This window comes from Numenius arquata, chromosome 10 (genome assembly GCF_964106895.1).
Source record: "Numenius arquata chromosome 10, bNumArq3.hap1.1, whole genome shotgun sequence".
NCBI classification, from domain to species: Eukaryota; Metazoa; Chordata; class Aves; order Charadriiformes; family Scolopacidae; genus Numenius; species Numenius arquata.
Window position 1 is genome coordinate 26,790,113 of NC_133585.1, and position 27,499 is coordinate 26,817,611.

The 27,499-nt window shown below is 41.2% G+C and overlaps 1 protein-coding gene across 1 annotated transcript in view; it reads right to left on the reverse strand.

The window, feature by feature from the left end:
* ARHGAP10 (Rho GTPase activating protein 10) overlaps positions 1-27,499 on the reverse strand; it is a 162,117-nt gene that overhangs the window by 16,941 nt on the left and 117,677 nt on the right. The window contains exons 19-20 of the mRNA XM_074155219.1: positions 23,873-24,023; positions 6,052-6,214 (exon numbers count right to left, since the gene is read on the reverse strand). Of these exons, the coding sequence (XP_074011320.1) occupies positions 6,052-6,214; positions 23,873-24,023 (314 nt within the window). The remainder of the gene's footprint in view (positions 1-6,051; positions 6,215-23,872; positions 24,024-27,499) is intronic.

Genomic DNA, 27,499 nt, shown 5'->3' on the forward strand with positions numbered 1-27,499 from the left:
TGACCGAAATGCAGGAGCCGGCACTTGGCCTTGTTGAACCTCATCCCATTGGCCTTGGCCCATTGATCCAACCTGTCCAGGTCCCTCTGTAGAGCCTTCCTACCCAAAAAGCAGACAGAGCAAAAATGAAGTAGGTACATCTATAAGCTTATAGCGCACTGCTGTGTTCCCTGGAGTGACGAAAAGAAAAAAGGAGAGAGGAGAGGAGAAAAAAAAAAAAAAAAAAAAAAAAAAAGAGAAACTTTAGCTCATCACAGGGGTTGCATCCGCATCTGTCCCTTCTCTGAGCACGCATTCTGCTTCCCCTGCGCTCACCCAGGGGTGCTGCTGCCAAAGCCCAGCTGCCCAGCTCACTTGGACCACAAGACAAGGAGATGGCAAAGTCTGCGTTGCACGAAGCCCCCGACTAAGTTATATTATGCCTGTTTCAAAGGAGCTGCAAAACAAGCGCTATTGCTTTGCTCTGCTTGAGTAACAAAAGGGGGGCAAAAAGAAGCGCCCGCTCCGCTAAACCCCGCTCTCAAGCTGCTGAGTCACTGAAGAGGTGGCAGCTGAAACAACAACAAAAAAAAAAAAAGAACTGCAAAATAAGCAGAATGAGGGAAGAGCACGGCTATGTACCTGGACTGTGCCTTCTGCAGCTGCTACAGCATCTTCTTTTAATAAAATGTGATGATGACATTAGGTGTTATAAAAAGTCTTCCAAGAGGCTGAAACTGAAGTCACTCATCATTTATGTAAAATTGCAAATTCACACCACTGCCAGAAAGTACAAAAAGAAACTATTCCAATTTTAAGGAGACTATAGATGCAGTCTACTGATGTAGATATAACAGGGCTGACGGGAATTCATTCAGCAGTCAAACAAAATTAGTAACTATCTCCAAGGCTTCTATTATGTGCAGAACACCACTATTTCTGCCCTCCCTTGCCATCTGATGGCTCTTTTAACATCAGTTTGCTCACTGGGAATTTGAACAGCCTGAGATTTCACGCAGAACAAGTAGCTTCTTCCCAGCCTGGTCACAAAGACCCTGAAAGCACTCAGGATGCTGCACAGCACGGCTCTCATCACCATTTTGAAAGCCTCCGTGGATATTAAAAACCAAAAAATGATGCCCATAGTGTAGCACATACACACCAGTGAGCTGGGAAATGCAATATTTTAGTGTCAGGAGAACCAATAAAGAAGAACTACAAAAGAAATGAAAGAAAGACTGAGTTATTTCCTCTGGTCCCTTGCATATTTCTGAAAAGCCATTTACGTTGGTGCTTCTGTTTCTCCTCTGGGTCTTGAGTACCTTCAGTATTTGACTGCCAAGACTGTACCTTACATACTCCTATAGCATCCCGAGGTGGGATTCAGTTTGAAAACTATGAATCTTACTATTCTGAGCCCAGAAATGTAACTGCTTTAAGGAGCCATGCACCCCAACTCGTATACACACTCAGTGAAGAGATGTGAGGGACAAGATGGTTTCCATTCCCTCCAGGTGCAAAATCCCAAAGGCTTACAGAGGGAAAGAGGAAGGGGCAAGGTAAACAGATACTCAGGATACACCATCTTGCACCATGACTCCATCCAGGACAACCATCAGAAGCCACCACGTTCCAGTTCCCTAGAAAACCCAGAAACCCTGCAGTCTCAGATCCCAAAAATGAACTCTCCAGCTGAGGAACAAGACACTAATTTTCATGATCTGAATGAAGACGAGATCATGCAGATAATGTAAGGGACTTCCATCCAAAAAGGAAGATTCTGACCCAATTCTGAAAACCCAACACTGTGAGAGGTAAGTCTGTAAGCTCTGTAGATAAGCCCGGCACAGGGCATTGTACAGTAAGCACAAACAGATCCCATGACAACAATGGGCCAGTGAGAGTAACAAATCTTTCCTTATCAGAAAAAGATCCCCAGAAAGATTAATTACAACACATACCAAGTCCAGGGAATACCAAGTGTTCAGATTTTTTGGTTCATTCTGAGGTCAAGTGAAAACAGACATAAGGCAGTCCACAGTGGCCACAAAGATGGTTGGAAGTTTGCTTGGTTAGGGGTTTTTTTGTGTAAATCCAGGTCAGAAAAATATTATGGGCAAATCACAAAAATATATCTATTCCGTATGGAGGGAATAAAGAGTTACAATACATGACCTGCTTGTTAAACCCAGGGCACAACATGGCAAATATCACTGTATTTGTACATTTTCCTTTACAAAGCAAATCCCTGAAACAAGGAATCCAGTGCCTCAAATAGCAGAAGATACAGATCAAAAAAAACTGCTAAAGAATGCCTACATGGACAAACACATTTCATCTAGAAAACACTGCTTACCTTCAGAATGCCAACTACGGTGGCAGTCTGAATTAGAAGGAACATGCAAGGAACTGGCTTCATCTAACACAGAAACTCTATTTTTTTTTTTTCCCCCCCAGAACCAACTGCAGCTTTGAAGGAAATAATCATAGAATTGTCTAGGTTGGAAGGGACCTTTAAGATCATCTAGTCCAACCATCAACCTAATAAGCATTTTGAGAATGCACTGCCAGTGAAACTATACCAACATCAGCCCCAAAACAGTCTGAAACATGCTCTCCCTTCCAGAAAGAGTAACCACCTCTGTCAGAGCAAAGCGGAGTGGAACCTGAGGAAGATAGATGGCTGTAAAACGTTAATTCTGTAGCCTGAGGGCAAGTGTGTACGAAGACTTAAAGCAGAGAGGAAAAAGAAAGAATTCAAATGCTTTGGTTAACATTAACCTGAGATTGCCACTGCTGCTCTGCCATAAAGGGAAAAAAATGTCCGTACCAGTGGGGAGCACTACAAGGGAGCAATACTTTATCCAGCTCACTACCATATTTATCGGTTTATGTCTGAAATTAGCTTGTGCTAGGTATCCTTGGATAGAAGAGATTTTCAAACATCAGGTAGAAAAGCTAATTTGCCCATCCCAGGCTACTTGGAGTTTGAGTCCCGTGTCTATATAAACTACTCTGTAACTTTGTGATTGACAGGGAGGAAAAAAGTTCTACCATACTGCGTATGGAAAAACAAAATGTAGTTATTTTTAGTATTTGGCTCTAAATGGAAGTGCGAAGTTAAAAATATCTTCAGGAAAAAGGTTGAAAAAAGTTAAGGGTGCAAGATAACCTTAGACCAGCAAACTTGGGTCTCTACTGAGAGCCACCCCTGCCGTGGGCAGTAAGAGCCAACCACCACCCAACCCTCTACTCACCCTTAGAGCAGCACATGACAACACAGGGCATATGTCTGATCCAGACAGGGCTTTCAAAGAAAATCTACCATCAGGCAGACACACACTCACAGACATGAAAACCAACAGCTTAGCAGGGCTTCAAAATGGCACATATGTGAAAACATCACCTTCCAGTTCCACCCTATGCATAGTACATCTTTAAATAGTGACATGACAATTGAGCAGTCGGGGCTTTGTGAGACGTTTCAGATCAGTGGTGTAGCCCTTGCACTCTTAGCTTCTTTCACCACTCCGGCCATGCAGTCTCCCTCCTAGTGGCAGCCGGGAGGTGAAGGTGTATTTGCTTTCATTTGGTGCTCCTCTCACCATGCTGGAAGCTGTAGCTTCTTTTGTTTTTTAAAGGTGAGACAAGGAAAGGGCATGCATCACAAAAAACTCTGCCAGGAAACATCAGCTATCATTCAGGAAAAAACAAGCTTTTCCTTCCTTGAAAACAAATACCACAAAAAATATTCTTGCTATCCTTCACGTGTTCTTGCTTAAAGCCAACTACTGATATAAACCAACCTTGGAATATCTGACATATCCTGACCCACAATGCAACATCCCTCCCCTGGGAAACAATGCAAGCAACTCTTCTTCCACAAAGAAGTCACCATCACCTTGTTGACTACATAATTCCATAGTGATGGATCTCTTACGAGTAACACCCGTGTGTTACAAACATCAGCGCAAACTTGAGAAACCGGATCCTCTTGTATTTCCATCTCCCCTAGACTTGGTATGCTATTTACTGTAGCTCAAGTGAAGACCTGCAATACCATTTTAGAGAAGATACTGAGACTTTAAGAATTGTTCCAATTTGGCACAAAACACAAAACATTTTGAAATTCTGCACAAACAGAAAGGACTGTTCTCTACCTAATTCTGGGATAGTCCAATTTATGAGAATAGTCTATGACCAAAGCAGAGTTCAACAGCCAATGCTACATTTACATGAGCTGTGAGAGCAACCACAGCTACACAATGGCAAGTCAACCACCTCCTCCCCCTGCCCGCAGGACCCCATGATGCACAATGACTGCTGCCCACCAAGTACATTCTCCGTTGCTGACATTTATCTCTGCCATTAATACAGTGGGACTGTTCTGGGTTTGGTTCTTTGTTGGCTTCCCCCCCCCACCCCCACCCCAGGCAATGCCCTCTGAGTCATCAGAACTAGAAATGGAAGAGAAGCCGATCTAGGGTGAGAAAGTAGAGGAAAAAAAGAACGTATCGTTCCCAGACTACTCTCTGTCACTGTCCAGGCTTGTTACAGAGGTAGCCCTTAAGCAAACTTCACAGACAGGTGAGTGGAAGAAAGAAACTACTTCTGACAAATAATCTAGATGCGCATACCATGCACTTTTTTCTTTTTTCTTCCAGAGTTGTTTACTTAATTCTTTCTAACTGAGCACAAAACCTCAAGTCATCAAACAAAGTTTCCAAAACAGCAGTATAATTTTTGACGAAAATCAACAAATGCAAAAAATGCAGTGTTCCTTCAAACACGTGAAGTTCCTGAACCCTCTGGATACAACCAACACTTCCTTCTTTTATTCTCTGAAGTGACAACATCAATGTTCTGCTAACACTATAACTTGTTCCTTAACAAGCTATGCTTGCTTTCATAGACATTCCAGTTTTATACCATCCACAGCATGTTTTCCACACACACACCTCTTTTCATCAAATACAACTTACTTTAAATCCTACCCACTACTAGAAGACAGTACAAGAGGATAAGGAAAGAGTAACTTCAGTCCTCTACTGAAGAAACTACATTTATGTAAAATACCTTTAAATATGGAATTCTTTCAATACTTACGAGAAGATACTGCTCTAGCTAATAAGTACTCTAATCAGCAGTTAATTATTTGTGTGTGCATACAGAAATAGAAACCCATCATACGGCTTACATCTATACATTCTCATGTGTTACATACACCTACAAGTATATTTTACACACTTGCTTCATCAACAGAACAGGCTACTCAGAATGCCATTATGGAAAATATTTGTAACAAATCTTTTCTCCAGACCTGCTCCTTCCATCTTCTTGGCACTGAAGGCTGGAAAACTTTGTCTTGATACGTTAAAGTTTGCATGAATAGCAAACCAGAGAATTCAATTCCAGTTCAACTTCTGCTTTAAAAAACAAGTTGTGTTCAGCTTTTTTGTGTATCAAACCTGAACACGTATTACAGAGACAGGTCTAACACTGTAATGTCAATTTTTGCTAAACTGAAGTCATGCTCAAAACCGGAACATCTACAGAGTCTACTGAAAGTGACAGACTGCACTTTCGTTGCAAAAAAAAAAAAAAAAAAGGCATTTGTTAAGAAGAGATTAACAATGATAATGTTCTTAGACAACAGCAGCTGAGGTACACTGGTTAGTGTATTTATCCAAACCCGAAGTTTGACCCTAAATCTTAATTGCCCTGCATCTAAGTGTAGCTTAGCACTGTCTTGAAATAAAACTAGGCTAACACATCATACGGGGCATAATTTACATATTTATTGCCTCAATAAAAAACATTTACAATTTTATAACAGGTTACAATAAAATGCACTAGGTTTCTGTAGAAAAAGAAAATTTCTTTCCTACAAACATTCAAGTAGCCTCTAAGCTCCACCACAACATATAACCACATACCTTTTTGTAGCAGAAGAAAACCAACACAATTATATGTAATTTCTAAAAATCACTCACTTGCCACCACACTGAATAGGGAAATGTGTGCACAATCATACTAGTTGAAAAATTGTTACCAAATATTCAGGTTACTTACAGATTTGTTGTCCAGCCTGCAAGATCTCCACTGTCCATAATAAGGTGATTTCCGTCCAGGAGTCCAGGGGGACTACTAGAGAAGGCAGGCGTCGGAGACTGGGAAGAAAGAGAATCCATGCTCCCAGTTGGGGTGTCTTCTCTAGGAGAGCTGTGACTGTCGGCTAGAAAAGAGAGCACAAGTCAGAAGGATACTAAAAGAATCTTCTCATGAACCAAACAAGCTGCTTTGGTAACAATGTCCTGAAACATACATGAGAAGAAACCTTACTGTCCCATACAGGATATTTTAGAGGACAAGTAATCCCCCAGCATTTCCCAAAAGATACCATTGTACAATTTCCCCCACCCCTACCACCAAGCTATCTTCGCAGCACAACGTATTCCCCATCACCTCTTCCACTTGTGTTTTATGTGGACGAAATGCCAGATTTTGGGGGGTTATTTTTAGACAAATGCATCACTTCAGATAACAAAATAGTTTAGGCTATGCACATTTGCATGTCTCTCTAAAAACACAGTCTCTAAAAATGATCTAATACACACTAGAGGAAATGATTGCTCTCAAGTACCATAAGCACAATCCTATCAAACATGAAACAATGAAATTTTAAAAGGTCAGAATAAGTAGGAGATCTCTAACAAACACGCAATATCCAAGAATGTTACTTTTATTATTCCTTTTCAATAGCATTACTTTTAAGAGAACTCATTGTATTGTGGTCTACTATTTGTTTTCATAGGCTACTCTTAGAATATTACTCAGGAGGCAACACATTCAGATATGGTTGCTTAAGAAAACATTAAAGGAACACCATTTCTATTCCATGAGCAGTAAAAAAAAGTTACCAATGTGGCACAGCCTTCACCGCAAACCATGCTGACACATTTAGCTAAACAGCACATTCTTCACCAAAAAGGTAACCTTCACCCACATCGCTTTCACAGAATCACATGGGGTCGGAAGGGACCTCTGGAGATCATCTAGTCCAACCCACCTGCCAGAGCAGGTCCACCCAGAGCAGGTTGCACAGGAACGTGTCCAGGCGGGTTTTGAATGTCTCCAGAGAAGGTGACTCCAAACCTCCATGGGCAGCCTGTTCCAGGGCTCTGCCACCCTCAAAGGGAAGAAGTTCCTCTTCATGTTTAGGTGGAACTTCTTACATTCAAGTTTGTGCCCATTTCCTCTTGTCCTGTCCCTGGGCACCACTGAAAAAAGACCGGCCCCATCCTCCTGACACCCTCCCCTTTAAGTATTTATAAGCATTGATTAGATCCCCCCTCAGCCGTCTCTTCTCCAGACTAAAAAGACCCAAGTCCCTCAGCCTTTCTTCATAAGAGAGATGCTCCAGGCCCCTCATCATCTTTGTAGCCCTCTGCTGGACCCTCTCCAGCAGTTCCCTGTCCTTCTTGAACTGGGGAGCCCAGAACTGGACCCAGTGCTCCAGATGGGGCCTCCCCAGGGCAGAGTAGAGGGGGAGGATGACCTCCCTCGACCTGCTGGTCACACTCTTCCTGATGCACCCCAGGATGCCATTGGCCTTCTTGGCCACAAGGGCACATTGCTGGCTCATGGTCATCCTATTGTCCACCAGGACGCCCAGGTCTTTCTCCTCAGAGGTGCTCTCCAGCAGGTCAGCCCCCAACCTGTGCTGGTGCAGGGGGTTATTTCTCCCCAGATGCAGCACCTACACTTGCCTTTTTCCATTTTAATTTTTTACTTGAACAACAGTTGCACATTTTATAAATTCTAAAGGAGGTGTATGAGGACAATTGCAAACATTAAAGTGTCCAGCACAGCTAAGCCCGCAGTCTCAAATGGGGCCTGTGGTTGTTTTCAGAATATTAATATTTAAAAGTAATGAGATTCATTTCCAGCCACCCTTTACAAGGCTCCCTGCATCCTTTCCTTTCCTCCTCTGCCCATCCTACTCCCACTACCACTCGTGAACACAGCCCACAGCCCTGCTAAACAACAACAACATGTACCTCTAGAGTGGATTAGACACCGCTGACCCCACGGCCTTGCTTAAAAAGAGTTCTGCTCCTTTGGGGTCAAAAGCTTTGAGGGGAAAAAAGAACAACGAAGTCCTAACGCAGCATCACAATAATATGATCAAAAGCTATTAAAATATTGTGCTTGGTTGACGAGCAGTATCTCTTACATACAGCACTATACAAGACAAAGTCCTACACAATATTACTATCTAATTCTAAACAAATTAGCATCCATGCAGTGAACAACTGAGCTTAATTCTATAACATCAAGCTAAGCACTACCGTTGCAATGATTTCTTTCATTTATTATTTTTTTTCCTACTTAATTAAAAAGGTAACAACAATGAAACGCTGACAATGAAAAGCCACCTTCACTGGATAAAATCCTTCTCGCAACTTTATTACTGCCTCAACCAGTTCAGTTCTTTCTGCTTCAAAAGTAGAAAGCTAACAAAGCACTCACCCGCTTCCCCAGCCATCTCATCCTCCCCCCCTCCCAGCAACTCTCAGAGAGAGATTTCCCTAGAGAGCAAAATGACATACAACGAAAAACACCAAAATGATAAAAGTGATCATCTGGAAATTTCTCCCTAAAGCAGCTGCTAATTTAAGGATCTAAATTAGCCTGTAGTAATAGAGTATAATAAGCTCCGAGGAGGAGAACGTTAACCTGGGAAAGTGAGTCACTGGCATTCCAGCCCAATCCTGCTCAGCCAGGCCACGACGCTGCTGCTCACGTTTACATGGCATGAGAATCGTAGGAGTGCCAGGTAAAAGCTAATTAATTACATCTCATTTGCAGACGTGTGTGTCACAATGATAAACACCTGAGAGGTTAGACAGCAAGACTGCAATTTTACTTTACAAAAAGAAACTGAATTCCTTAAAACTAAATGGATTTAAGTCCTTTTAATTCATCACAATGTCTTTTCCAAGTGGTAGTATTAATGCAACCCAGATTATCAGACTACATAAACCATAAGACCTTATCTATGTTTACAAGTACCTAAAGGGTGGGTTGAAGGAGGATGGAGCTGAACTCTTTTCAGTGGTTTCCAGTGATAGGATGAGGGACAACGGGCACAAGCTGGAACATGGGAAGTTCCATTCAAATATGAGGAAAAACTTCTTTCCGGTGAGGGTGCCAGAGCCCTGGAACAGGCTGCCCAGGGAGGTCGTGGAGTCCCCTTCTCTGGAGATCTTCAAGCCCCGCCTGGATGCAGTCCTGAGTGATGTGCTCTGGGCAACCCTGCTTTAGCAGGGGAGTTGGACTAGATGATCTCTAGAGGTCCCTTCCAACTCTGACAATTCCGTGATATTAGAAGGCCACGTTTACCTCAACCATTCAGTTGAACAGCAGTAGAAAGGAATATTAATCCATTCTTTGATATTATGAACATGACCAACTCACCGCACCTCCCTACAGAAAGCAGACGTTTTTCTGTTGAATCGCTCCTCAGAGCACACAGAAAAGGTGAAAAAATGCTAAACACTTCAGTCACGCACAGTAGAGTCTACACTGGAGACTGCAGTACCCAGGCAATTGCACTTGACGTTATCATAAATGAAACTGTGTGTTAAATCTTTCCTCAAATTTTACTTCTTCCTTCCTGAGCCGGTGTTTTCTCACAGTCAATACAGCGTTGCACGCTCAAGAATAAAGACTGGGTTTTGAACACTAAAACCAAATCCGGTATTTAAACAGGAAGACAGGGATTAAGTGAACACCCTCTAAAAACATGTTTAAAGATACTTCATGTTTCTGATGTTTTCAATTATCTCTTTCTGTAAAGTAAAATACCTTTATTCAGGAAAAAGCAATTCTGTATAACTGCAAAAACAGATGATCAATGATCATCTAGCACACTTTGATGAAAACAATACGTGCTGCTCAAAACCTAAGTCTTCAAAATATAGCGTCATTGCTCTAATTTCTGCAGTAGAAATAATTCACCCTGCATGTCAGCGGCAGAAAGTTCTGCTAACTTCAAAAATTATAGTAACTCCTGCACACGGCAGAGGCCATAGAATTATATCTAGTTACCTCTCTATTAAGATCAATAACCTGCTTTTGATTAATCTCGAGTTGGGCTAAACTATCTTCCAAAGGGTCTTTGTCTGAAGACATCAGCAGATGATAAAGGTAACGAACTGATATTCGCTGATTAACGCATGTACCTTCACTTCGTTAGGCTTTCTTTTCAGGCATGACCCATGTAATATGCATTGCTAATAACTATAGCATCTCCCATATCCAGTTTTTGTGCTGTGTGAAGGTATTTAAACAATCTCCTTTGTAAGTTTAACACTAAATCTCTTACTCTAAGAGATTTTGCAGTTTTGGAATCCTACACCTGTCTTATAAATCTGTTACGATTTCCCAGAGTTCTTTCTGAAGAGTGTACATCAGATCTGAATTCATGATTTTTTGCTGCGGTCCCACTTGTGCCATGTTGAGCGTTAATTCCACCACTTACTCCTACTCACCAGTCCCCTGTTTGTACATCCAAGGCTGGCACTTTTTTGCCCTGGCTTTAAATTAATAGTTTCTGGTGAGCTGATTGCTCACTGTGACTTGGCAGAGTCACCATTTTTAAGGATGTAGCTCTCCATTCTGTAGCTACGGGCTACACTTTTCCTCTAAAATCTATAAATTCATTTTTCAATACAACCAAGCTTATTTTGTTTGAATGGGTGCAGCTTCGCACACGACCACAGCTCCTACGGAACTTCCATTGTCATTATTTGCAATTCCCCCTAACTTTGTCCCATATGTAAATACCTCATCAAGGATTTTTATTTATTTTTCTAAATACTGCTATTACATTAGCATTCTTCCAGTTTCTTCAAGCTTTTTCAGCGTGCTACAAGATGTTTTAAAAATTAACATCGCCGAGCTATACAACCACAAGACCAGAGAGCTTTTTTAGAACAAGTCAAATGACTTCACATTATTCAAAATATTCACCTTGCAATAGGCCTGTCTGGGAAGATTTCTGTGTGATCCTGCTGATTAGAAATCCCGCATCGATTTGCACAGCTAAGTTCTTTTTAACAATTCTTCAAAACTTGTAACATATATTGACTGCTAGCTATTTCCTCATTTTTTCCCCTGCATTTTGCTTTGAGGAGCCAGTAAAGATTCCAAGCTGCTGGAGATTAAAAAGCCTTTAAAGGTTTGACATCGTTTGTTTGTTAAAGAGTGTGTTAAGGACATTGCTGGAATTGAATCGACTTTATGGTTTTCATTTTACCTCAGAATTCAGGGACTCCCTAATATTGATAGTCTAATATTTTTACTGTTTCTCTCCTCTCACTCCTCTTTACCTCCAACATTGTTCTCCGGGGAACAGCATTGTCAGGTTTCCCACATCTATGAAAATGCTAGCTGCCACATTGGACTGACAGGTCCTTTCGAAGAGGAGCTCCAGAAACTTCCTATTCTTCTTTTCTACCACTTGAATTCTAATGAGCTCTTACACTAAAAAAAATAAGGAAGATGTGATTTCTTTTAAAGCTCATTTATATCACTCTTCAAGCATACAGTTTGGTGTTCTTGGTGCCTTCACTTTCTCTCCCTAAAAATGTCGATCCCCTTCCCTTTTCCCTCCCATTACACTTTTACCTTTGGGTGCCAAAGAGTGCCAGAACAGATGAAGGACACGAGGGTTCTCAGTATAAAAGCAGTAAGGTCTATATGAAGTCTCATAAATTTTTGTTACCACTCCAGCCATCAGCTCTTCACCTTTTCTTCCTTATATTTGTGGGAAGCCTCTGAGTGCCTTTGGCCTTCAACTTGGCCATCTTTCTAGAGTTGCCACCAAACTGCTCCTACGATCCATCTCCTCAGCCTACGCAAACAGGTGTAAGATTCAATTTTACTCTCAACAGAGTTAAAACTGGTTTCACATTCTCACCACCTTTTGCATACTATTTAAATTTTTTGACTGCTCAGATCCTTTTAAACTGTCATCTAAATTATCTTCTTGTTTCACTGTTCTAGTCACAACACTCATCCAAGCCTTAGAGCTTTCACTCTGCCTCTGCAACAGACACCCGTGCTTTGCCTTTATGGCTTTTCATAGTTCAGACCAGCCCTATCTAGAAAATAAGATAACTTAGGTTGATCCTAACCATTTACTGGTTGTGTCTAAGCTGGTACTACTTACCATTCCGTTTCTAACACAAATAACCTTCCTCCTTCCCCTCTCCTCCCTGCCTTGCGTCACCTTTTCTCATAATGAAAAATCCCCAAAAGGTAAGAAAGTACCTATATAGACTAACACTTATCTCATCTAGCTTCTCTCTGGCAAATACGTAACCCTCAATTCCTCTTCTTGTTTGTCTGAATGAGCCTCAGATAGTAAAGGCTCTCTGACCCTCCATACCAGAAATTTGAACTCAGCTTCTACCTAACTGAGCATGACGTGCCTCCCAGTTGCCTTTTTTTCCTCCTTTTTCCATCTGGCTAGTCTAAGAATATTTTTTGTTAGCATCCAAAGTTGAAAAAAAAAAACCTGAAATACTTTGGCAGTGTCAATAATCAGATCCTTACTTTACTCCAAGAACTCTAAATAAGAAAAAACACTTGTAATAAAAAATATAAAAACCCCAGTGCTAACACTCTCAGTTACTTGCTTGAGTGACAGCGTTTTCTTCCAACTTCAGCTTAACTAAAGAATTACATTCTTTGCTATTAAAAGAAAGACTAATCTTTAACATCAACATAGCAACCAACATCTATAGTTTAAGGATAGCCAGAGGATGAAAACAGTTAATGAAAGTGAGTGTTTCTGGAGTAAATGAGGAATATATGACAGTTTCTACTGAGATACACAGAATGGGCAGAACCAAACTGTCGTATATGTTTTAAATGCTCATCAGATACACAAATCATGGCAAAATAAGAGGATAGAAGACACATCTAATTCCACTTTGATACAGTCACACAGGTCTATTCGTGGACAAGGGGCGATGGGGTGAATTACTGAGGAGAGTATATTAAAGATGCTGCAAAATCCCTATTACCACCTTCAAGTCTGACATTTTCTGCATCAGGAGATGGAGAAGCAGCAGCTGCACTGCTATGCAGGCACCCATCCTCCCCCATCAGCATCACAGCTGCATCCAGCTCAGAGATAACAAACATCCATTCACCATAAATAGCTAACTTCCCACAATAATACACAAGTTTAACCAAGTAGAAAGTAGCTTTGCTCTTATGTTAATTTGTGGGTATGTACTATGTTTTCATTTTAATAGGAGTCTCGCAGATCAGAGATAGAAAAGAAATATGAGTATCATAAATATCCTCTGCCAAGTGAGAACTTAGTTCCATGTGCTAGAGCTTCAGCATCCGCAGAAAACAGGCATGAAAATCCTAACCAAAGATAAGTTGTCTCACCCAGTTCATAAAACTTGAAGGGATCCCACGATCCAAAGTACCAGTCCTTCTGGAAAGGATTCAGCCATTCCTGGAAAACTAGAAGTAATTCTAGCGGAGAAAGCTTTATGTGATAGTCAGAGAGACCAGAGGACTCTGCAGTCAAGGGCGGCCTTTTCTAGATGCAGGGCCACATCCTTTGTTCACTATTTACAGTACAAAGCCTCCTGTGGCAATCCCACCAAGTCCCAGGTGAACTCAGACATTCTTCTATTTCTTCAAATTTTTAACCTTTTCTGTATTTTAATGAAGTAATCTGCTTCCAAGTAAATTAAGAAACTGTGTGCTTTCCTTTATCACACCACTGAAACTGGTCAACACAATTGTTTAGTCCTCACCTCCAGGTTACAGAAATTGTGCTATTTAAACACGTAAGTTCCCAAACTAAGGTGAAATCACATAAAAGCAAGCTAATAGTGATCTATTATTTGGCTAAAAATAATCTCAGAGAATGCTAAAACTAAACGAGAGAGTTACTTCACTGTTCCCGAATAATGGGTACTTTGGAGGTCAGATTCCTGTAAACACTCAGAAGAATAGCTTTATATTACCACATTTCATTATCAAGAAGTATCCATTATCCTCATTGGGTAGCAAATCCTACACACTGCAGTGCTGCCTTAGGATGCAGCTAGTTCTTACATAAACTTAGATATTTAACTAGATATAAACTAGATACTTACAGACTCATACACCTAAAACCAACAGAGCTTTCATGGAGCAAATGGACAGCAGACGGCCCACGTACCCATCAGGTTCATGCTATCTTTCAAAACACAGGCAGTAAGAATTAGATCTCTACGCCAGCTCTTTTTTTTCCTCTCAGACAAAATAATTAACACGGCTATTAGAGCTGACTACGGGTTTTTTTGCCTAGATAAAGACCAACTTTGATATATTTTTCAAACGCATGCACGTACAAGCATGTGTATCTTCAGCACAAAGTAGCTTTCCTGTAGAAAGATTGTTTTTCCCAACTCCATAATGATTCAGATACATCAGAAAAAGGAGGAAACTGCACTAGACAGAATTTGCCTCAAGACTGGCTGATGTAACTCAAGAATTGTAGCCAGAAAGGTGGGTGTCTGAGTTGGGGCTAGGAAAGGGAAAGAAATGTGCTCATCTGGCTAGTTACTTAGGGGCAAGTGGGGTTTTGGGACCGTGCCCATGCCCCCCTCCTTTTTGATGCTCTTTTGTTTATTTCTAAAATGCAAAATTCAATTTTAAACAAGCACCTTTCTAGACACACACTTAGCCTTAGCAAGCAATTATTTCAATAAATATCTCCCTCACTGCAGGTCCTCTCTCAAAATTCAGGAGAAATATCGCTTGGATTACTCCTTTACATCAATAAAATCTGAAAGACACACAGAATTGTAGGGAAAGCCTTTTGCTGAGCAAGCTAAAACTAAAACGGGTAAAGAATTCCAATTTATTCCTCAAGCTGTGGAAAACCAGTTCAAGACAGAGTCACGGATACAAGGCTGGGGTGTTAATTTATATCACATAATTAAATTTTGAAACACAACAGAAATCAGATACAAGCATGCAGAGGGGTTCCTCTTTTGATTTGTGTATACAGTAACAACAAGAACATATCTAAACTCAAAGATGAGTCATTTTTTACTAGAGCTTGCCTGGCAGGAAACCACACACAACCTCCAGACTTACCAAGCTGGCCAGATGCCACACATTAATTTCATGGCTGAAAAATGCAGTGATGAACCGAAGCCACTTCCTGAAAACTCTGTCAAATAGTAAGATAAATGGATCATCCCACAGCTTTCATGGGTTTTTTTTGGTAGCACTGAGCGGTTTGGGTTTCCATAGGTCCAGGCAACACTTATCTATGGTCCAGACCTGTATTGAAACCTACCAACAGAGCAGCTCTAGTCTGATCAGTGAGCATGAATATGAAAAACTAAAGCAGGTTAAAGGGGTGCAATGCTGTAATCAGAGCTCAAAGTTCCCTAATTCAGAAGCACTCCTTAAATAGCATAAAAACCTCCAAAGTCCATGAAAATATTTTTCCACATTTCCTCCTCTTTTCTGTTGTGTTGGCAATTCAGCCACTTATCAGCCAGAAAAGGTCTTTGTAAGGGTCCTTCCACCCCCAAAAGGGAAGGTGTTCAAAAACTCTTTTCCTGAGCTGTCAAACAGAGACAATATCTCTGTGTTTCACTCACAGTTACCTCCCACGACTTAATAAAGGAGAAGTTTCTTACCAAAAATTCCACAACCCATTGTGGTACTTGGATAATGGCAAAGACAAACAGCCCTCACATCGTGTCTGTGATGGGTCTCTCATAAGAAAGCCACTCTGAAACATTTTCAGTGTTCTGCTGACACTTGGCTGTGCCCCATTTTGTTCACCTCTTTCCTTTTGCCGTAACAGTGGCTTCAACGGAGGAACGGATGAAGCAGGATGCCTATGGCTTATTAAAAAGACAACTCAACAGAAGCTAAGCAGCCCTTAAGGAAGTTTTACCAGCAATTTTTACTGAACATCCAGGTGACACATTTGGTGAGGAACCTCCTAATCTTCTAGCTGATCATTTAAAAGGCAGCAATTAGGAAGACAGATTTTGCTACCTCGATGTAGTTAGGTCAACATTTTCTTCCATGCTTTGATTATTCTACCACTATCCACGCCTCTCAAACTCTAGGGTTAGATGTCTGCAAGTGCAATTTTTTTATTTTCTCCTTAAACATCTGGCGAGGGCTCAGGGTTGGATCCAGCAGCACTGTGGAACGGAGGCTGTGGAGATGGCTCAAGGGGGCTGTGCAGCACACAAGGCAGCACTAAGCAGTGTTACTGGCCAGGGGGACAGAAGTAGAATGACAGAATCATAGAAAGGTTAGAGTTGGAAGGGACCTTAAAGATCATCTGGTTCCAACCCCCCTGCCATGGGCAGGGACACCTCCACTAGAGCAGGTTGCTCAAAGCCCCATCCAGCCTGGCCTTAAACATTTCCAGGGATGGGGCATCCACAACTTCCCCGGGCAACCTGTTCCAGTGCCTCACCACCCGCACAGGAAAGAATTTCCTCCTAATATCTAATCTAAATCTCCCCTCTTCCAATTTAAAACCATGACCCCTTGTCCTGTCACTACACTTCCTGACAAAGAGGCCCTCTCCGGCTCTCCTGTGGGCTCCCTTCAGATATTGGAAGGCTGCTATGAGGTCTCCCCAGAGCCTTCTCTTCTCCAGGCTGAACAACCCAAACTCTCTCAATCTGTCCTCATAGGGGAGGTGCTCCAGCCCTCTGATCATTTTCGTGGCCCTCTGCTGGACCCGTTCCAACAGGTCCATGTCCTTCCTGTGTTGAGGACTCCAAAGCTGGACACAGTACTCCAGGTGGGGTCTCACGAGCCCAGAGTAGAGGGGCAGAATCACCTCTCGTGACCTGCTGGCCACACTTCTCTTGATGCGGCCCAGGATGGGGTTGGCTTTCTGGGCTGCCAGTGCGCATTGCTGGCTCATGTTGAGCTTCTCATCCACCAACACCCCCAAGTCCTTCTCCTCAGGGCTGCTCTCCAGCCATTCTCCGCCCAACCTGTATTTGTGCCTGGGATTGCCACGTCCCAGGTGCGGGACCCTGCACTTGGCCTGGTTGAACTTCATGTGGTTTGCACAAGCCCATCTCTCAAGCCTGTTCAGGTCCCTCCAGATGGCATCTCTTCCCTCCAGTGTGTCGACCATGCCAGCGAGCTTGGTGTCGTCGGCAAACTTGCTGAGGGTGCACTCTATCCTACTGTCCATGTCTCCGACAAAGATGTTGAACCTGGTCCCAGTACCCACCCCCAAGAAACACCACTCGTCACTGGCCGCCACTTGGACATTGAACCATTGACCGCAACCCTTTGAGTGCGGCCATTCAGCCAGTTCCTGATCCACCGAGCGGTCCATCCATCGAACCCATGACTTTCCAATTTTGAGACCAGGATGTTGTGCGGGACAGTGTCAAACACTTTGCATAAGTCCAGGTAGATGACGTCTGTTGCTCTGTAGTGAACACACTCTTCATCAGTGAATTTGCACCCATTACAGAACAGAAATCCACTTGCTCAGTGCGATAACCAAACTTGCCAGGCATCATGCACCTTCTTGCTTGCAGATTCCCTGGTCTCTGAAGCTAATCAGCTTGGCCCCAGTCAAGTAGTCTCAGACTACAATCCTAGCCAAGCTAGTCCCTCCACTATTACTTCTCCACGACATCCCCCAAGTTCTCCTTCAATCTCACTATTGGTTCAGTAAGTTGCAAGTACAGCTGAGAAGGAAAGAAGTGATACTAATGTAATTCACCTTGCACTGAGCGCAACTTTCAAAAGAAGAAAACAGACAATAAAAGGGAAAAAGAAAAGCAAATAGAACAAAGACTTCCAGAACCTAATGGAAGAACAGGAATAGCTTTTTTTCTGACTGAATGAAAAAAACTGAAAGAGTGGGAGCAAAACAGGAAGAGGAATCATATTTTCTAACTCGCATATCAGCCTTTCAGAAAGTTCACCACCACCCTCCTCCAAGATCTCCTCTCCTATCCATGTCACCAGTGAAGGGAAGCAAGGGCACCCCATGTGAGAAACCACCTTACTGGGTGAAATGCACACTCCCATCCATAGGAAACTGCCTGAAGAGCTGAACAGCTTCAAGTCTTCGTTCTGTTTCTACTCTTGTGGGCTGGGTGAGAGCACTTACTTTCAACCAACAGAGGTTGGCCAGGGTACAGCTGGCACGTAGCAAAGATACGTCAGTGACTCTCAATGCCCAGGATTAATGGCTTTTAGCATGCCAAGCTGGCCTTCTTACAGTATTATGTGCCTTTGCACGTCTGTGTGCAGAAGGCGGAGAATTAAAGAGACGATGGATTATTACAGGAGATCAGAGATTTTTAATAATGCCTGACCTCAAGGAAAGACTGACACTTTCTCCTGAACTCCCCATTCTTTCTTTAAATTCAGATTTTAGTTTGAAGTCTATTCATATTCCCGTTCCCTACACCTCTGACTCCTGTTGTGTGCGTGCGTGTGCACATGGTGACGTGTTTATTTTGAACATTTCTACAGCCTCTAGATTTCACGTACTGAAAGTGGACAAGCACTGGCGATGACACCAAGGCAACTCTCATACAAACCATGAAGATTTGACGAATATCATTTGAACAGAAGTAAAAGTTAGGAGATGTTTAGCACGTTATGACAGTTAAATTTGATTTCAGGTAACTGTGCAGCAAGTAGGCCACAGCAAGTAGATTTCTCACAGGTATGACAACGGCCATACGATGTATATTGCGTATACAAAGCACGGACCAAAATTATTCCACACGTCCAGGAAAATAAGTACCTTCCATGGACCCAAAGCTTTCCAAGCAGAAGTTGATTATCTGATAGAAAACTAGGACCCTACACATACCCACTATTACCTAAGAAAAAGCTTCACCTTTACTGACAGCAGCTCAAAAAGCCTTTTACTTTGCACTCATCCTACTCCGAGCCACCAGGTGGAAAAAGCTGTGATAGATCAGGCAGAATTGCAGGAACTATTCTTGCAGCAAGGTGAAATCTGAAGTATCTTAAATTCCACATGGCAAACCACAATCATCCTGATCTTCCCCTCCCAACTAATATTGGTGCGCCTGTTTCGTAACAGCAGAACTGTGTGTTTTGCTCAGCTGTTAATAGCTTTGTAAGCAAGTGTTGCAAGCCCTTATGGCTTTTTGATATGCCTATGTAGCTGCTTTTCTTTCCATTTCCCCTGCTATGTGCCAGGTTACAGAAACACTTCCAAGCAGCAGATTCAGAAATAGAAAGAGTTCAAGGCCAGGTTTCGCACCTGCAACCTTGCAGCTCTGGGCTGCTCCAGCCCTGAAGACCAGTCCCCCTATTATAAATCCAAGGCTTCCTCTAACATCCAGGTTTTATGTTCAGTAATTCCAAATTAAGTTTATGGTTTTTTACTTAGTTGTTTGGGGCAGGAAGGGATGGGAGGAGGAGGGAGAGAGAATACTGCATGCAAGCTATATAACCATTACATGTATTACATTTGACTTTGATGAAGTAATTTAATTGAATGCCACAGTAGTTCATCCAAATTGATTTATCACTCAATTTAAGGACACTGTTTCACTCCAATTCCCACCAAAAATAAATAAATAAATAAATAAATAAATAAATAAATCAAAGAGAGGTACTCCTATTCAACGCTAACATACCATTCATACTTTGGCTTCCCTAAATACTTCAGAGGGTAATACAAGTTTGCACAAAGTTTTAAAGGGTTAAATGAGCAGTTCCAATTTTTATTTCTATTGGAATTCTACACAAGAATCTGCTTTCTAAAGTACTATAAATATAATATTTAGTTTACAGCAGCAGCAGAAAGCTATTGCAAACACCCCATATGCCTCCTGGGAAACCCCCCCAATATGATACTCGTGTGCTATGTCCATGTATGTGCCAATGAGAAATTTTGACACCTAGAGTGGATTCAAATAGAATAAGGCATCAGCAAGTGCCGTGGCTTACGAAGCGTGTTTTGGTTTGTTCAGAAAACAAAGTTGTTCTGTAGTTGGACAAATTTCCACGCAAGACCCATTTCTTGACTCCAGGTGTGATTTATGCAATTCATGCTGACTTTCTGTTCAGCTTTGATGTGTTATATTGCCTACCTTACATAGGACTTTTCTTGCCATGTTGCCCTAGTAGCCCTGAAAAATAGTTTAATAATCTCTAAGTCTCTGGCGTGGAAAAAAATTAAACAAAACAAACCAACAAATTTTATTTTGCTACAAGATGAGAAAAGTACATAAAAATTAAAACAAAATTGGAAGGGAACAAACCTGTAACTATGTGTTGCCCTCTAGAAGAAATACAAGCAGAGCTCTCTTCTTGTATATACTGACTGTCAAAATGGAAAATAAAGACCCAACAACATTTTTAGAAGAACAGGATAAACAACTCGCCTTTCTAGCTAAGTCTTTCTCTCTCTGCGTAGAGAGACAGAGAGAGAATGCAAAGTTGTTTGTACATAACCGAGACTGTAAGCCACAGGAGTTCCTGCATTGCTACTTGATTCACACTAAAATTCATTCAGATGGTAGACGGGAGGGAAAAAAAAAAAAAACACAACCAAAAAAAAAGAACAAAAAAGCTATTTCCAGAAAAGGGGAATTAAAAAAAAACAAAAACAAAACAACCAAACCCCATGCGTTCATTTTAGAAGGCAAGAAAACTCTGGAAACAATCCTAATGTAAATCTCAGACAAATCTGCATTTTGCTGAAACAAGAACTTCGGGTTTAGGCCACGTATGAAAGTAGCTCAGAGTTCCCCATTAAGTCTAGTTCTGCTTGAGACAGCGAGGTGTCGAAAAACTTCAGAGCGAAAATTTAGTAACTAGCTTACCACAGAGGAAAGAAGTTGAAAGAAAAACAGACAGTATCATCTCTGACTTAAGTTTGTCTTGCAGAAAATGAAGATCCTTACGGTAGTAAATATAATACTGGAATTGTTTGCAAATAGGTTTAATCATCTAATTGCCACGTGCAAGGAAAATCTATGCGCTACCAGACCTCAGTACAGCTAATTACTAGAAGGCAAAATAAAGATTTTTATCAAACTTAGTGTGTGTTCTTCAGCAATTATATCTATCAATATTTATGTCACTTACAGGCCTCGCTGGGTGGTTGCTGCATACATTTTTTGTGCAGTCAAGAAGCTTCCCGACTGCAAACGTGCTTTTAAAAAGAAAAGCTGGCTCGAACCCTGCATTTCCAATTCAGGCAGTGGATTCTGAAGCCTGTTAACTCCCTGGAGCAGCTGATAGTTAAAGACTTGTTTCCGCTTTTCTAACAATTTCCTGGTTTGCATAACAATCCTAAAAGAAACACACTCAAGAAGTTTTCCAGCACAGAGAGATTTTTGTCTCCAACATACTTCTAGTTTCAAGGCATAGGAAATATTTATATATAATTACAATAACTTCAGAGAGATATTTGTCTACAAATACATTTACGTATAAATATGTATCAGCTACTTGGTTTAAAACAAGATTATGATAATTTTGCCATATCCAGGAAATACAAAACACTGGCTTATGCCTGGTGCTTAACTCATGCCATTGTGAATAAAGAGGGGGGAGGGAAGGGGTTTAATGTTTAATTTCCTGTTAAAAACACACACAGGATAAAATCTTCCAAAGAGCAGTTATAAAACATGCACTTGTTAGCCAAGAAACTAGGTAAATATGGAACGAAGCCCAGGCTCACTTTTATTCCTTTCCCCCCCCCTCCAAAGAACAAAGTAACTGAAGGCTACGGCGCGTATTTGGAGTCACTGAGCTCTACTCAGTGACTAGATAATTAATCATTCCGGCTGATTTATGCACCCTCTATCCATTGGGGTAGTTCTTCGGATAACGCAATGACACAGTGGGGCCCAAGGTCCCGTATTGCCATGTATATTATATTCCACACATGCCAACCAACCATTATATCGACTGCTGACTACCCTACTGACACAACTCTCCGGCTAAACACAAATAAAATAAGCATTAGCATGTAGTTGGGACCTACCAACAGCCAGTTTCTAGCAACAACAGATTGAGAATACCGCTACCTTCAGAGGCTGCTGGAGACACTACAGAGGATATTATTTTTTTTTTTTAGAAGCCACAAGGCAAAATATTATTTTCAGATCCCACTGAAACTCGGTGCCATCCAACCTGGAACTGTGACTTCACCTTCACTGTGATTCAGCCTTCATCAAAGTTCCACCATGCAGAATGACGTATTAGACTATTCTTTAATTCACCACACTAGAACTCCCAGACAAGTACCAAATTTCTGTATGATATATAACAATTTCAGCCTTTAACAATCACAGTTCTTCTCTTTGTTGAGGTGCCAGAATTAGACAAAAATGCAGACTATATTTAGGGGAAACTGAACATTCATAACCGTTTTCAAGAGTAACACTGTATTTTTGGATCTTACAGTAAAAAACAAGCCATCAAATACTTTCTGTCTACTGCATTAGGGTCACAGTCAGGTCCTCAGTGCACACCTTGCACCACGGACTTGGAGAAGCTGTGGTACTTCTTGTGACCTGCTGGGATTCCCATTCAAAATTAGATGTAAACAACTCTGTGAGTAGCTTCAATTTTATTTTGTTTTGTTTTTCAAATGAGGATAAATTTATCAAGAGCACAAGAGCCTTCTAAGCTTTTGGTAGCACATTATTCAAATTAACACAGCTTAAGCTTTTTAAGCAGATGCACCTTAAACACCTTCTAGTCAAGACATTTAGTTTCATATTTGATGCAAGAAAAGAAAGGCACAGAGATTACGTATCTCTGGTGAATTAAACTGGATGGCAGGCATGCTGAATTTCTTGTAGACTCTTTGCAAAGCTGGCTTTGAGACAATAAACAGTCCTGAGTTTATTTCTAAAGCCTGCACTTAACAGCCATCGTAGGCATTTGTGCTTTTTCCTTAAGAAATCAACCACTGTTGACCACTGATTTAATGACAGTTCATCAGTGAATCTCATACTACTGCATGAGCTCAAAATCCTCCTGTTTATTTTCACTTGCTGATAATCAGGGCACTTTGTGCCCTGATTCCATGATTCTTCATGTGAAACCACAATTGACTAACAACATTAGGTGGGAGAAAGGGAATAGGGTGGAGAAACTCTGTAACACAAAGATCAGCCCTGACGTGCCTTCACAGTACTGTACATACCCCCAAGCAATGAAATTTCAGGAAAATGATTATGTTTCTGGCCAACAGTCAGAATATATAAAATGTTATACACCCTTTGCCTCACTGTATGTTGCTACTGCAGATTCCGTGCAAAAGCAAGATTAATTTTTTTCTTTGCTTCTCAACAGTAAGGCAAGTTTACAAGTATCACTGCTAGTTACATCAAGGTATTAAAGATTCAAGTGAAGTACTAGTATTCTCAAGTGCAGTGCTGACCTGAGTCTTTAATCCAGATGAATTTAACTGTAGAGTGCATTATCTCTTCTCATAAAAGATTTGCTATAATTTTCGTTCTCTCTCCATTTATCTTTTGGCTGTGTCATCTTCAGTAGAGGTCAAAGAGACTTCCCCAAAGAAACAGGAGCTGCTTCTTTTTTAGAGGGGGAAAAGCATATTTAAGACAGTTTGTCCTACTTTTAAACATGTCAGAGGACAGTACTCTCTATACTCTTCTTTCTCTGTACTCTCCTTGCTTCTTTACGTGTCCCAAAGCAATTAAACGAGCACGCACGTGTATGCACACACGTATACAAATGAAACATGACACAAAAACACCTACTGAAGATAGGATATACAGCCCATCTGCTGCAAAGACTGAAATTATTACTAACATCTTACCATCATCCAGCTCAAGACAGAGATTGTACACAGCCAGAGGCCTCTTAATACGTTGTCCTTGTCTTCTTGATTGCCTTGGTGGGGCATTTGGAGGAGACACTGACATAGAGATTGGCTCAGGGAAAGTGGCATCAGGCAGGGTTTTGAAAATCTGCAATCAAGAACACAAAGGGTGTTAATTATTTATCACGAAGAGCAACCTGTGTAATGCAACTGTAAACCATTATCAAACAACATTTGTTTTGGATTTCATTCAAAGCGGGCGGGAGCCAAAAATCCATTCCTTCAAGTTTGGGAGTATGCCGTGGGCCTTTAATGAGTGCTTTTAAAATAAATAAATATAATATGAAAATAAGCAAGAGCACTATCTACAGATTAACCAAGCTGCAAATCAGTTAATCCAAAGACAAAATACTTACAGCCCCACTTGCCTGCTAGGATGAAGGGGAAGGGAAAGAAGGGTGATACTAACTTTGTGAACCAGTAACCAAAAAGCTTTATAAGCTTTAGCTAGGTTCTATAATTTGGCCAGAATACCCATTTTAATTTTCAAAACTTGTGATATCATTATAATATCATCTCCTTTAATGAGAAAAAAAAAATACTCTTAAGAGAGCAAGGGGCAAATTTTGAGGGGAGGAGTTTTTAGTGAGAGATACCACAGTAACATACCATGGGAGAATTCTTTCATTTAACTACTGGATATTGATTCACATTTATATGAAATGATGATATTCACAAAGACGCATATAAAAAGGATTTCCTTTCCTGTCATCGTTATCTTTTGAGTCATGACCATTAGCCTATCAACACTCCATACAAAATACCACGGCATTTCTCTCTGGATTAACCAGCAATGCAGATTTGCTCAACCCGATAGCATTTCTACTTTAACTGGCACATCCAGGGTACAGTCTAATGATGCTGATTTACTTCTAGAAAATTATCATTATGCTGATGTAGAATTTAACAGCAGCCTTTTACAAGTGATCACGGCAGATTCACATGAACAAATTAGCTTTATATATATATATATATATATATATATATCATCAAAGACAAACCAGTAGATGAAGAAAAACACAAACAGCAGCTATACAAGAAAAGTCCTGTGTCTGTACAGCACCTTACAGCAATGCAACACGGTAATACAGCAAGATGTAATGAAACAGTATATGGTGTGTTCTTCTACCCTGTGACTTTACATTGCCACCTATCTGTATAGGAAATATTATAAAGAGGAGAATCGTAATGAATCTTCGAAGGAGAAGCTTTTAATGAAGTAGAAATTCATGCAGAAGGTATAAAGAGACACCACAGATAACATGTTTTTGGATTCCTACAGCACGTATCAGGTGCAGCATGAAGCTAAAAGCCAGCCAGGCTACTCTACAGGCGAGAAAAAGCCATAAAAATCCTCTGGTAAGGCACTCAAGACATAGTGTTAAGATATAAAAAGCTCTATATGCCATCGTATACTGGCACGTTAACCCTGAATATTAACAATTGTAGGAATAAAATGACCCAAGAACCCATGTATACACTGGTTTATAGCTGCTTAATCATCACGCTCGTACTGGCAGGTAGAAGACTCTGCTGGTACAAAAGAATCAGAAACACCGTTTTCCATGAAAACTGTCAAAGAACGATCATATTGCCAAAATTGGGCAGCAGCGGGCCGGAAGCCTATATATGGTGTGCAAAGGAAAGCTCCAATGAAAAATATTACCTTCCTTCCCACTAAGTGAATGTTGCTGCGGGGGAGATAAAATGATGTAATTTGAACTTTCCCACACCGGTGTTAAGAAAACTGGCTCCCACTCCTTCGCGTGCTTATGAACAAGGGATGGCGAGAGAGAGTCAAAACAGTGCAAGGAACTCTCTGAAAACAAAATGTTTATAAAGCAGAAAGGAAACAGTCCAACCTGGTTCTCCCCAGTACAGGCACAGCAGCACTCTCAGACGGTGACAAAGCTCCAATTGTGCTCAGAGTGTTAAAAGCCATTTCTTAAAACACGATGCAATATATCAGAATGAAATCTAACGTGCACCTTCCGTGGCACTTGGCTAACAGTACCACACTGCCCCCTTATGTGTAAATACAAGGGTAGATTGAGCAGGTTTAGGGATAAATATTTGCTTCTGAAAAATTCAAAAGTACCAAAACTTTAAATGCCATCTTTTCCATGGACTAAGTGTTGCAGTTGGGCTCTCTGGTAAATAACTCTCTGCCAAGAGGTTTCAAGCATGTTGTTTACTATGTCACATTCCGCAGCTGTGTTTATTTGTACAGCCTTATCCACACATCTCCACTGAAATTAATGATGGTGAGAAGAACAAGTATTCCCCAGGAGTACTTTGTAAGAGATGAGCTTTCTTGTATGCATTTAGGTGTCTTGCACAGGTAGCAGTAAAATCCTTAAGCGCTTTTTTCCTTGTCTCTCACAGGTATTTCAACATACTCTTCTAAAACTATTAGCACGAGAAACCAAGTCACAAAAGCAAAACACAATCAAGAAGACCATAAAGGTGATCCTTACTCAATGATAGCGCCAGACGGGCAACAGGACAACGACCTGGTGACAGGTATGAAACCAAGTAGATTTCTAATTGCAAGTAGCTATGTGATGGGGAAAAAAAAAAAAAAAAAAAAAAGTTTGGTGGTTTGTTCTGTTTTAGGGAGGAAAAACCCCTATACAATAAACAGGAGAAATAACAAGAAAGGAGTGAAGTCACACTTCGGCATCCGTCTCCACAGAGAAGAAAGGGATTCCTGAAAGAAGTATTTAGATGCGAACCAGAGAATGCAACCTCTTGACCATCCGCAGAGCAAATCTACCCATGCAGAGCAAACTGAGACTGTCACACTCAGCAACGAAATCACCAAGTATCACGAGTTGCCCTGCAGGACTCAGAGACACACAAAACCAAACAAAAAAAAACCACTACTAAAAAGATCATTAGGGTTTCTTTAATATATAAAAGAAGCAGGAAACATCCTGTCCTCACGTGTTCCACAAAAAAAAAAAAAAGTATATTCGGGGTCATTTTTGCTCTTTCAAGCAGCTCATATTTGTGTTCATCCCTACTTTGGTATTTTCTTTTTGTCTTTTCAGTCGGAAAATAAAATCCAGTACAGCCCATCCATAACTAGACCTGCTTTTTCTCTTTCCGTTGCAGGCCAAAGCTACGGCTCATACCACGGTTTTGCGAAGGAGAGCATCTGAAAAGCAAGCAGAAGGTCGACCCCTGCCCTAAGAAGCACATATACAGCATTCTGCTTCTCTTTCTTGCTTTATTTTCACTTAAATAGACAAGTGTTTTTCATCATGCCTTGGTGCAGTGGACAAACACCCCCTAACAAAGCATTGTGACGCCGGGGGGGACGGAGACGTGCCTGGTTTCAGTTGTGGGGAGGAAAGTTTTTTGGTTTTGATTTTATTCAAATTTGCTCCTAGCCTTATTAATTATTTAAACAGCACCGAAGTATAAATGTTTCACAGCCAATAAAAGACGCCTGCTGTGAGTGACCTGTTGTCAGAAGCACACTGCATACGCAGTGTAGATGGAATTCAAAAGTCATACGCACGCAACGTCCTCCGTGAGCATCTGAAACGGCACCGACGT